At 39.9% G+C, this 12,220-nt stretch overlaps 2 protein-coding genes and 1 pseudogene across 2 annotated transcripts; all 3 read right to left on the bottom strand.

Moving 5' to 3' along the window:
- Positions 1-6: 6 nt before the first annotated feature.
- On the bottom strand, positions 7-3,470 carry LOC122084336 (homeobox and leucine zipper protein Homez-like). Its single transcript, XM_042652501.1, has 3 exons — positions 3,068-3,470; positions 1,902-2,035; positions 7-219 (listed from the first exon to the last, which is right to left on the bottom strand). Exons 1-3 carry the CDS (start codon positions 3,305-3,307, stop codon positions 81-83), a joined length of 513 nt encoding a protein of 170 aa, XP_042508435.1. The 5' UTR covers positions 3,308-3,470; the 3' UTR covers positions 7-80.
- A 3,734-nt stretch (positions 3,471-7,204) lies between these two features.
- Positions 7,205-8,010, bottom strand: LOC122084337. The gene has a single exon (XM_042652502.1). It carries the CDS (start codon positions 7,806-7,808, stop codon positions 7,428-7,430), a length of 381 nt encoding a protein of 126 aa, XP_042508436.1. The 5' UTR covers positions 7,809-8,010; the 3' UTR covers positions 7,205-7,427.
- A 1,216-nt stretch (positions 8,011-9,226) lies between these two features.
- On the bottom strand, positions 9,227-11,933 carry LOC122085252 (annotated as a pseudogene).
- Positions 11,934-12,220: the final 287 nt, after the last annotated feature.

Here is a 12,220-nt window from a genome sequence, read left to right as displayed (position 1 = left end):
GAATTGAAGTTCATAAAAACAATAGAGACACAAGGTGGTTTTCCTCATCTTAATTAAGCAGCTCAAAGGGCATCTCTAGTTTAGAAAATCCCAAGTGATGCAGGGTAGAGTGAAGGGCTCTTATAAAAGCAGAAGTTGGGAATATAGGTAGAGCGTTTCGGCTTCTCTGTAGAATCAATGGCTGGTTGGTTGAGATATGCATACTTGCTCTTTGTCCACCTGTCAACAAGTTATAAGAAGTTAAAACCCATTTTCATGAGTTAATGTAAGATCCATTTCCATCCGGGTTAGTCCCTGGATTGGTGATAATGTGTAGTTAGGGGTATCAATGGGTTGGGCTGAGACGGGTTTCATAAAATCCAAGCCCAATCCTACGTGCTATAACTCAGCCCAAGCCTGTTCCATCTCTAGGTCAGTGTGATATCTCAGCCAGCCCAGCCCTGTTCAAGCTCAATCCAACCCAGCCCGGTCCTGATTGATCCTAATTAGGTTGAGCCTGATTAACCTTGACTGACCCTGTATTTTTGCCATTAGTGTCTTTATATGCACTAGAAAAAGGGAGAAAAACGGAAATGTCTTTCGGATGGCTTGGCTTCTTCTTTCCTTCAAGGAATGAAAAATGAATGAACCAATGAAAGAGGAAAAGTGGTATAAATCTTTGACTACCCATTTATAACACTAAAACGGGTTAGGTTAGGCCAGGCCAGCTCAGCCCAAGAGCTCAACCTAGGCCCAGCCCATCCTGGCTCTACATCGGGCCTAAAATTCTTGGCCCAAGCCCGGCCTGCAGGTTGAAAGCTCAGTCCAGGCTTTGTTTGAGCGACCTCAGGTTTAGCCGGGCCAAATTGTAGCTGGGAGTTTGGACTGGTAACCAGATTCGGATCCAAGTGCAATTCAGACCGTTGACCAATAATTCCCAATGGTCAAAGATCCAGGTCAGACCGTTGAGCTGTATAATCAGTCGATATCTGAGCCTGGGCAATCCAGTTCTTGGTCCAGTTTCAAAAACAACGGTTGCTTCTTGTTGCCAAACATTTCAATGAGTCCCAAAAAGCTGTGTAATCGGAAGAAACCCTACGGGGTTACCACAGTTGATTTGGAGGTGATACGGTACTTCGTCTCAGGAAGCAAGGTCCCGTGATTAAACATTTGCCGTTGCACCTAACTTCTTGGGGCCACTGCATGAGAGTTTTCATCTCGGCCTCACCCGGTCATATGTAAGTGGCATCACAGTGACCCGAGGGACTAGTCCAGTCAAAGATCCGGACACCCTAGATATCAAAAAAAAATTACAATTGGATGGTCCTAACAATCTAAGTCAGCTTATCAGATGGTTAGGAGGTTCTTCCTCACGGCTCATTATGTAAAAAGGCATGGGAAAGAATCCCTACTCCAGTTTCATGAGAATTTTTCCCCCTTTAAATTATAATAACAATAATAATGGTGAAGAGAACACTAACCGTGCATAGGGTTACTACACTAACGCATGGGGTCAATGGGAGGACAAGAGAAGGCATCTCCAGCTCACGAGAGCAATTGGGTCTTTTCACTCCCAATGGGTTTTAATTTTTTAATTCCCCTTGAGGAGAAGTGAGAGAAAGGAGGGTTGATTGCTCGAAATGTAAATATGTCTAGTCCTGGTCAAATCCAGATCATATGACCGGATCAAGTTCACACACAAGAATAATCTCATATGTTCCTGGTCCGTGGATTTGGAATCCACTTTCTCTCTCTTCATTTAATAGATTTCAAATCCACGGATCAAAAACATAGGAGATTGTTCTCGTATTGGGGAAACTAGGCTAAAGTAAAAACTTATAAAGAATACAAACAAAGAAAGAGAGATTGGAAAACTAAACTATATAAGTAGATGAGAAGGAACTGGGAAAAGGACTAATTACCAGTCTTTGATTCCTACTCGAAGCTCTTTCTCTGTATTGGTAGTAGCAATAGTAGTATTATTGTCTTCATCTTTCTTCTTGGCGTTGTCAATATCGTCCTCCAGCGACTCTTCGAAACGTCTATACTCTTCCTCCTGTAGGAAACACAGCTTTCTAAGGCAACAAAGCATTCCACTTTCCACCCCCAGTACCAAAACAATTCTAATGTTTGGACTTTTTAGATCCTACCTAGTTGCGCCTGAGCTATGCTGAACTCTGGACAAAGGGGGTCAGCCTTGAGACTAATTTCTACTGTCCATAGTCTTTTTTTTTTTTCTTTTTTTTTTGTAACAAAAAAAGGGTGCTCCATGTTAGTGATCATAGCCCTCAGGACAAGCCCCCGTACGGCAAGCATCGCTTCCGCAGGACCAATGGGCGATAGTGGGCATGCCAAGACTTGAACCTACAACTAGCTGACTCGAGCTGTGATGGATTGAGGGCATTTTCACCACTTGGCTACCAACCCCGTTGGTTCTACTGTCCATAGTCAAAGCGGCCAAGAGTGGACCTTGCACTATGATGTCCTTTTAAGAGTTGCTATAAGAAGTCCTATAAACTCTGGAGGGGCCATTGTTGGGGCTATCAGGGCAAAAAAGTCAAAAGTTAGGACTAGACGCCAAGCTCACCCTTGTCAAAATCTTGCCTAGGTGAGACTGGACCTGATCCACTCCAATTCTTATATAATTCTCTTTGTGCACATGATACCTGTACATTTTCAAAATTCAATGGTTCTACAAGTTTTTGGAATTCAAACCCATTGAAACCCCAAATTTCTATAACTGTTGGATTTTTAAAATGTACAGTGCATAGTGCATAGAGAGAATTGCACAATTAAAAATCGAAAAGAATCTAAATCCGATGAGACCAGCACTGGGTAATGGCCCTTTTAATTAGATAGTTAGGCAAGTAGGCAACCAAGTGGCTTTATGTTTCTTTATTAATACATTGTGATCATATGCTAAAATATGGGTTTTCTTGGCAGTGAAGATTGAACAAGCTGAAGCAAAAGAATTTAAGAATGAATAATTTCTGTGATTTAAATAGTATGCTCCGAGCCTCTGATCCTTATTGAAAAACGAAAAGAAAGGGAAATTGAGAGAAAGAGAGAGGTGAAGTGGGCGTGTTACCGTGAGCTTACGGGCTCTGATACAAGCGGCAGCTTTGATGGCAGATAGGAGATGATCCTCTTCCTCCATACGCTTCTGTCTCCAATACTTTGCGATCTCCTGATTCGTCACACTCTGTACTGGTTTAATTGCTGCCCATGATCTTGGCAGCGGCGGCAGTGGCGGTGGTGGTGGTGGAAGAGTCATTGGCAGTGTTTCCTCAACGCCACCCACCTTATAATCCACATCCATCTGCTTCATCTATCTTCCAATCTAGCTTTCCTTCGATGATGATTCCAACTTCTAAGGAATGATTCTGCATCTGATTCTGCAGAAGCTTGAAGTAGTAGTAGTAGTAGTAGTTGTAGAAGTGATTAGTGATAATATGGAAGAGCCATGAGAATGATGATGACCTTCCCCACCCACTCTCCCAACACTACCACTTCTACTGTTCCTCTCATGGCTCCTCTACCAATCCAACCTAACTTTCAAACGTGACCTCCAGACTGGCTCTTCCAATCCCCCACCTCCCCAAAACCCCACTCCCAAAACAAATGCTCTTATCTATTTTCTAGTCTCTAGAAGGGAAACTGACTGGTTGGATTGGGCCGTTTGGCTGTAAGTTGGAACTTTGTAAGATGAGTTAACTGATTTTATGGATATCTGATTCCGGAAAGTTCAGTTCCCATACATTCAAACTAAGTTTCTCAGATGATCCTGACCATCCAAAAGACAGATGAGGTGAGCAATATAGCAGAAAACATTTCCAATCAACCAAACGGTCAAACGCTAAAAATTATTCAAATATTCAAAATTCCTCTTTTTTTACTATTAGTTTGGTGGCTGAAGAACCTGTAGGCTGTAGCATCCATTGTTCACTTACAAGGAAGAATGAGGTTCGAAAGAGATATTCAACCTATGATGTCGAATTTTATGCTATTGTCCAGGCCTTGCGACAGTGGAGACACTATTTGATATCAAAGGAGTTTGTTTTATACTCTGACCATGAAGCCTTCAAATTTCTCAATGCCCAAAAGAAGTTGAATAGCAGGCATGCACCCCCCCCCCCCCCAAAAAAAAAAAATTCTTGAATTCGGGATTGAATCGATCTCCAGCTTTGCAAAATTTTAAAAGGAATTTTTATCCAACAACCATGAAATGCAGGCCAGCAAACATCCTCTGTTAATAAACCCTGCAACTCAGATGGCCGGGATTTTAAGGAAACACAATTGCTTGGTAGACATAGGCCAGCAAACATCCTCTGTAAATAAGCCCTGCAACTCAGATGGCTGGGATTTGGGGAGTTTGAACTCCGTAAATAAGCCCTGCAACTCAAAATCCAACAGTAGTTAGTTTTTTGGAATTCAGACTCCCCAAATGCTTTTTCGGAGTTCAAACTCCCCAAATGCCTCTCTACCCAACAACCATTGGATTTTGAAATGTATAGGTGTCACACACACCGAGAGAATTGGGCGATTAAGAATTGTAGAGGAGCCTAATCCCTCAGAATGTGACTTCTGTCCCTAGACCACCATGGTCTGTCAGACCAGAGAATCCCTACCCAAGCAACTGGCAGGAATGGTTATCATAGCCTTGTAGATCCAGTAGTTCAAGGTTTATCAGTCAGGATTTTATTCTCTTCAACCAGTGCCTTTGATTTTGCTTTAACCCTGGTTCCATAATTGATCATTGGAAATGGTATCAATTATAACCACAATAAAACCATTTTGAGTTGAAAATGAATTTTGATCTAGTCCTATATAGATAGCTGGATTAAAATTCAATCATAAGTGACCAAGACATTGGATGATCAAGAGGGCACATTGATTTTCAGAAAAGAATGCTGGATGTTTACCTTTCAGAAGGATGATGAACAAAACCTTCACAAATTTAGTATATCAAATGCAAAGCTCAAAGATCACTGTTATTTCATGAGCACTGTCATCTTTTATAACTTCAACCCAAGTCAGTTCTGGGTTCTTCTTGTCCTTCCAACGCCTTAAAATTCAAACACGCTACTCCCATGGACAATCTCAATCCACTTTCATGATCACAGCTGCTAAGGAAGGAGAGAAATGTTGAAGGTTACCAACACCCCCAAAAAAAAAAAAAAAAAAATGTCGTCACGTTTCTCCTTGCTGGTAACTTGCACTGAAATTAGAAAACTGGCACACCAAGACAGCCAGTTTTCTTATGTGCTGCCATACTGCTGCCACTACATTGGATACTCAAGACTGTCAATATAAAGTAACTACCAGCTATGTAACTCTGAAGACTGCCCCCGTGTATTTGATTCAGATGGCATTTTCAGCTTTATATGCAACCAAACTTTTTAGCCTCGCATAACTCAACTCCACCTCCAGAAGCTACCACAGATAACAGAGTCCTGACGCATGTTAGATAAATCATCCCTTTCTACCATAGCAAAATCTTTCCTAGAGCTACAGTTATCTAGCATACTTTATAAACATTTTGAAAGTGGGTCTTACTTCTACTGATATGAGGGCCTCATTAGGTGTGGGTTACCCTAAACATGTAAGCAGAAGGGAATCCATCGGGCTCTGTTCTAGAATGTTGATCTCTATTTTTATCAACTATTGTCTCCAACTGTTTTTTTTTTTGGCTTCCAAAGGATGCAGGGAAGTTGGATATGTGCATTGGCATGAGGCTGGTTGGAACAGGTTCTGCTTCCTGCCAGTGCAGGAAAGTGATAATGAAATAGAAAACAAGTATTAGAATATTCCCATGGAAGCATGTCTAATAAAACTGAGCAAAATGGGCAGACATATGTTCATTCCATGCATCCAGTTGGGAATATATTAATCATAAAACAGAATTAATGCATGTATTCATGGAATTAATCAAGCCCATTGTTCAAGTTCAAGGAGCTTCTTTCTGTCCATTCAAACTGCCCAAGACAGATTCTGCCTTCCTTTTCTCTCACTATAATACAATTTTGCTTAGAAATCATTTGATGGTTGACAATATTAGGATCCGTTTGGTTAGAGTGAAGTGACAGTGGAGTGATAGGAAAAACAAGTGGGCGCCCAAGACAAAGATAAAATAAGAAGTGAGAATTTTCAATGTAGAACCCCCAAAAATTGAATGATTTCCAAACACTGAAGTGGTAATAATCCACAATATAAAAGAATGATTCCCAAAGATTGCAATATTTCCATCTGACAAATATAGATGTGATTTCCAATATACGTAGAAAAAGAGGTGGGAGGAGGGTTGCTGCCACAGAGGGGTTGCAAAGGTAATTTCAGTATTCTGAATTACCAGAGAAGAAAGAAAGAAAGGTGGGAGCTTACTTTTCCAGGGGAATCAGAAAAGAAGTTTGGAGTAGAAGAGTTTGATTAGATATAGGCCAAATATAGGGGAGTGACAGAAATGGGTTACATGATTACATCCTGATAACTAAATCACCATAGAATAAAAGCCTCAAACTTTAGGGAAACAAGTATTTCAGTTCCACATCCTATATAATATAACGAAACAGAAAACAAGAAATGACTAATTATATTACCCAAAGTATTCACTGGAGGTTGTGCACTAAAACAATTCAGATTTCTCCACTTACCCACCCAAATCCCATGCTAGCAATGATGCATTAGGGAAAATTAAAAAGTGTAAAAGAATTGAAATTGAAATCATTTATAATTAACTTCAAACAATCCTGATGCATACTAAAGGCAGAACCTCCACTTCAAACAAGATATGCTTTTGAGCATGTTACACTAGTTTAGAGTCAGATTCAAGGTTCACAATTTGACAGCTTTAGCAAAGAAGCAAAAGAATCATAGATAAAAGTCATGATATACTATACTGGTCCACAGTTTATGATGGTTTTGGAATAAAGAATAGGAAAAATTATCCATCATCCCATTTCAAGGTGGAATAGAGACTTTGAAACCTCAGGACCAAAATGCCAAAATGAAACTAGCTCATTAGTGATGAAAACAGCCCTCTAATTCAATCCTATATCAATACACAGAAAAGAGAGAAAGAGAGAGAGAGAGAGAGAGGCCAATAAATTCAATCAAAGGCATATCCATTGAACTCTAGGAGAGTACAAAAGGTAAGAATCAACAAATCAAGGTAGGGGAGGAGGTGGGGGAGAAAACCAAAAGGCTCGCTTAAAAATTAGAATCAAACTCAACTGAATAAGGAAAGTAATTTATATCAATAGTTTAATACCAATATATATACATTAAGGGGAGAATTAAAGAGGTAAATGGAAAAGCCATTGATGAATTAACCCTTGCAAAGTACAAAAGTCACAATATCTTCCCAGACCCAGAAAGAGTAATGGGTTTTCTACCAGTAATCATCACAAACAGGAAAACTTCCTGAATCACAATAAAGCCAATGCGAAACTCTAGGTTTCTGATTCACTCTTGAGAGCTTTGATCTTAAACCTGTACCTTGGCGCCCTAGGGATAGCCTGACTTGGGCCCATATGCATCTGGCCAGGACTGTTGGTGAGGGGAGGACCATCATCGTAAATATACCCAACAGGATGACCACAGCTTTTGCACTTGATCTTGGTTCTGTTCCTCTGAATTCCCCAGTAATTCACAGTCGCAAAGAAAGGAATCAACTTGTCTTCTTTCTCAAATCTGAATTTGCTCTCATCGATCCCAGCAAAAGAGAGAGTGCCCTTGTTGCCGGCCTCAAAATAAAAATCGGCAGGAAAGAGCTGGTTGATGGTTAGATTCAAGTCGGCATCGCATTCCCCACAAGTGTAAATTGAAGCCATCGATCGATTAAACAGAGAACAGATCAATCAAACAGAAGGCTTCTACGAAGGAAATTGAGAAGTCGAAATTCCATATATAAAGAAGCGAATAAATTTCAACGGAGCCCTCCAAATGGCCAAAGATCAAACAGAAGGCTTCTGGGAAGAAATTTTCCAAACAGAAAGCAATCAAATTAAGCTAACGAAGAGAAAACAAATTAAGCTAAACAAAGAGAAATTTTCAATGAGACGCGGAAAATCCTTGGAGATGGTTTTGTACGCCGCCAGTTTGGGGAAATCTCTTACCCATTTATATCTCCAATTTGAATCCATTTATCCAAATCAAATCTATCAATTTAAACCGGAATCATTTATATTTTAAATCAACTAAACTAACCGGTTCGTTCATTCTATGTAAGCGCTAAGGTATGTTTGTTCCTAATTAGGCCTAGAACTGTTAACTCAAACTGCAAACTCGAACCATCAATAGATCGAAATCGAAACTGAAATCAAAACCTTTTTTTTTTTTAAATTAAGGTAAGGAAAAGGGCGAAAGGCTGGGCTGCCCAGCTATGTGCCAAGCTCTTCCCTCTCATATGTTTGCCACGCGCTATTTTACATGGAATTGGTGGCGTGCCAACTCTTATCCTTAAATTAATTTCAATTTAAGATATTTGGTTTCTAAACTTCTTGCCTAGAGGTAATCGGTTCAATTTCAGTTTAGGCCCATTACATCTCAAACCAAATCGATTAACACTCGTGATTAATCACGAATGAGAAGCGATCTTTCTTTTGCTTCTTCTTCTTTTTTTTTTTTTTAAGGTAAGAATGCGAAGCAATCCTCGTGTTTTAAAAATATGGAGGCAATTAATATTACAAACTATTTATACAAGCAATTCACATGTTATACTTCTCTTGCCCCTTCTCCACCTCACTCTGAAAGAAGGCACTCAAATTCATTTGGCCATCCACTAAACCCACCCTCCCTCTTGTCTAGAGAGTAGATATAGATTGATATGACTATTAACGGTTCTACCTTATGCGACACTATAGGGAAACTCACTTTTCCAGCAACTATCAACTACATTTGGATGGAACGAAACCTCAAAAAATGAACTTCCAACTCCCGTTCCTTTTAAAGGATTTGGAATTCCATCTACTTTGAGGTTAGTTCCAAAATTAGTACTATCAGGCACAACCCCGTTAGGGACTCTCCCCAACGAACATGCTCATTATTATATCTTAAGGTTTTCCCTCCTCCATCATCTCCCCCACTACTCCCCCCACCGCTTGATTTGTCCCCTTGTAGTTAGGTCTTCACGCTTTTGACCCATTTTTGAGCCCCTTTGGGTATTGGTTCTCTCTCTCTCCCCCCACCCCCCTTTTCTCTTCGTTTTCTTTCTTTTCCTCTATATATTCTTTCTCTTGGTAATGAATTCTTTATTCACAAAAAATAAATAAATAAATAAATTATAAAAGGCACAAGTCTCTCAAACCCTCTCCCATGTTTCATAACTCCACCAAATGTTTGCTAGTAATCCTGTCACTTCCTGGAAGCTAAGACATTTGCAATTCAACTATTCTGAGGGTGGCCCTGCAAATCAAGCATTGTGTCCAAACCTTTCAATCTCTCCAAGCCTTCACTAATCAAAAAACGAACCCTTTGCTTGTCACAATGCCTGTTATTCTCTATTTATTGTCGAATGGCTTGCTTCAACTCATCTGTCAAGCACCATTTTCGGTTCAGTTAATGAATGCCTTAAAGTTGCACCATCGAAATATAAAGCGAAAATGCTACAGAGGAAACAGACGCCATGTCCTACAGATGCCCATTCATTGTTACTGGAAAAAAACACAAATACAACTTATGGTTGGACATCTTTAAGGTTTATAAACTATTAAAACTTAGTAGAATAACTCTAGTTGGAAGCATTACCTCGGGAATGACTAGGGGCCCGTCGAGCAATTCTCAGTGCTTGTCTATAGAGCTTCAACATCTGTGCCCGGAGAATGAAAGCCTGCAAGTCCAAGGCGAGAACCATAATTGATTCTCTTCCAAATTAATAAGTTTTCGTGTTAGCAGTATGTTTATTCAGAAGAAGCTCAACATCAACTCCACCCATATCAATTAGGAACTGTATTAAATGTGATTGTTGTCCTTCAGCCAATGCACAAGATAAGACTTTACCATCATGCAGGGAATTTTAACCAAAAAGAAGAGAAAACTTAAAGTTAGATGTCAGAAAAGTGAAATACAAAACACATTTGATGAACAAGAAGTACTTAAATAAGGATCTATACATTGAATTTTAAAAGCATATATCATTATATGCCAAACAGCCATACATGCACAGAGATATTAGGAGTTTGAATTCACATTCCCTCATATGGCAATTAGCTCATAAATCGACAAATCAGACGATCCTGATAACTGATTTGCTACATTCAAATGAATGGGTAGAAAAGAGTGTGGCAATAAATATTAAAATAGAAGTAGAAGGTTTGATGTTAGAATTGCACTCTAATTAGATATCGGGACAATGAGATATCCTAGATAATACCCATTGCAGGACAGATCCAGGACACAACTCACAAATAATGCAGAATAGCTATATGAATCCCATACATATCAACTAAACGATTCAAGAAAGCTAACCATGAATTTAGAAAAAAAAGCTTATTCTTTAGCAAATAATAACCTCAAAATGATTACTCATAAGTCCAATGAACTGTGGCTTATTTTCTTCAAATAAATAAAGAAATGAAATAAATGCATCCTCAGATTAATGAAACTGGCTAGAGGCAATAACAATATAACCTCCCTTGTCTATGGACAATTAGAATGTGCCAGACCTGAGCAACCTCAGAATAAACAAAAGCACAAGTTGTGCCTTTCCGTAATCATATCCACCCACAAATAGGTTAATGGCTTCCAAAGGCGAGTGGTAAGGAATGGCATAGGGAGGGGGGAGGACTACAGCAAAAATGAACCATGGCATTAATGGAAAGAAAAAAATATTATAGAATTGATTAATTCCTCTCTAGAAGACCATAATAGTATAACAAAGGACCGGAACAAGGGTTTAAAATTTTGACCAAATGCAGTCTCTGCGGCAACTTGCTGCCAAAATGATTTCAGGGAAGCACTGAAACCAGGCATCTAGGCAAGCTACTTACCCAAAGCCATTCCACTAACTAGCTTGTTATTGCAATAGCAAATCAGCAGAGTCTTGACAAAATCAGGTAGGCCTGGAACCACATTAGCCCAGCTGTGAAATTTTATGTGTTGGACTAGTTGAGAAACCAAAATCAATATTCATTTCCTTGGTTGGGGAAGCATTAGCTCTATTGGAGATGGAAAATAATGGGAAAAAGCAAAAAGCAAAGCTCTTTAAGGGTTGAATTTCTTTGCAAATCACATAGTGCACTTCCTGATCTTCCAATCAATCTTAACTTTTAGAGTTTGACATAGACATACTTCAAATTCAGGCTGGAGGAACAACCACCAAACCAATACATCATATTTCTTTCCAATTAATATAACTAACAGAGAGAGAACTATCCTGTAACCATTAGATTAAACTGTGGCAATTTGCTTAGATTTGAGAATATATTATAGCCATAAACCTCCATTTTCTCCACAAATTTTTGTTTCTTTGGGAGATGGGTGAGGAGAGATTTTTGAACAGATAAAGTCTACACTAGAATCCAAATTCCAAAACCCGAACCAGATATTCAGGCTCATAAGATGCGCATCGAAACAGAGTCTACAAATAACACATATGAATTAGGTCTAGGGTTTTCATAAGAGGCCGACACTGAACAAATGTTGAACGAAGAAGAAGAGAGAACATAAATGAAGAAAGGAGGTGAGAAAAGGTTTTACCTTGGAGCAGGGGGCGTGATCTTCCTTGAGTCGCCGGTGGATAAAGATGTCCACGGCGTCCGCATGTCGAACTCTCTTCTGGGATTTCTTCTGCGCCTAGCCGGACGATCTAGAATCAATCATCGAATCCAATGGGTGATGATGCCCAATTGCCGATTTCGCACCAGTGCCAGCCGACCGCCGACCGCCGACCGCCGACCGCCGACCACCGACCGCCGACCGGAACACCAACATCCTTCACCGGTTTACCCTTACCATCAAACCAGTCATCAGGTGCCCAAAATCCAAAACCAAATTCGGTGTCACCCAAGCATGGTTTCAAGAAGTATCGGTTTTGTATTGGCCGTATCGGATCGGTATTGGCTAAGATTGATCCCCGATCCCTAATCCCTGGTCCATCTGGATCGATATCCGTATCGTTTCAGGGATAAAATAGTAAAAAACTAATACTTTTTAAAAATACAGGGGTAAAATCGATCGATACCCATAGAACTAGATTGGATAAAAACCAACAACACCGATGCTGCTACCATCCCCTCAATCCTTG

Source organism: Macadamia integrifolia, chromosome 7 (genome assembly GCF_013358625.1).
Source record: "Macadamia integrifolia cultivar HAES 741 chromosome 7, SCU_Mint_v3, whole genome shotgun sequence".
NCBI classification, from domain to species: Eukaryota; Viridiplantae; Streptophyta; class Magnoliopsida; order Proteales; family Proteaceae; genus Macadamia; species Macadamia integrifolia.
Note: the sequence above shows the minus strand (reverse complement) of the source record. Positions and strands in the feature narration are given on the sequence as shown.

Excerpts from the sequence above, each read along its gene's own strand:
- LOC122084336 (XM_042652501.1), bottom strand. The coding sequence starts at position 3,307 with ATGAAGCAGATGGATGTGGATTATAAGGTGGGTGGCGTTGAGGAAACA. Across the intron at positions 2,036-3,067 it reads TCAGAGCCCGTAAGCTCACG|GAGGAAGAGTATAGACGTTT; the intron begins GTAACACGCCCA and ends TGTTTCCTACAG. Across the intron at positions 220-1,901 it reads CGAGTAGGAATCAAAGACTG|GTGGACAAAGAGCAAGTATG; the intron begins GTAATTAGTCCT and ends ACTTGTTGACAG.
- LOC122084337 (XM_042652502.1), bottom strand. The coding sequence starts at position 7,808 with ATGGCTTCAATTTACACTTGTGGGGAATGCGATGCCGACTTGAATCTA.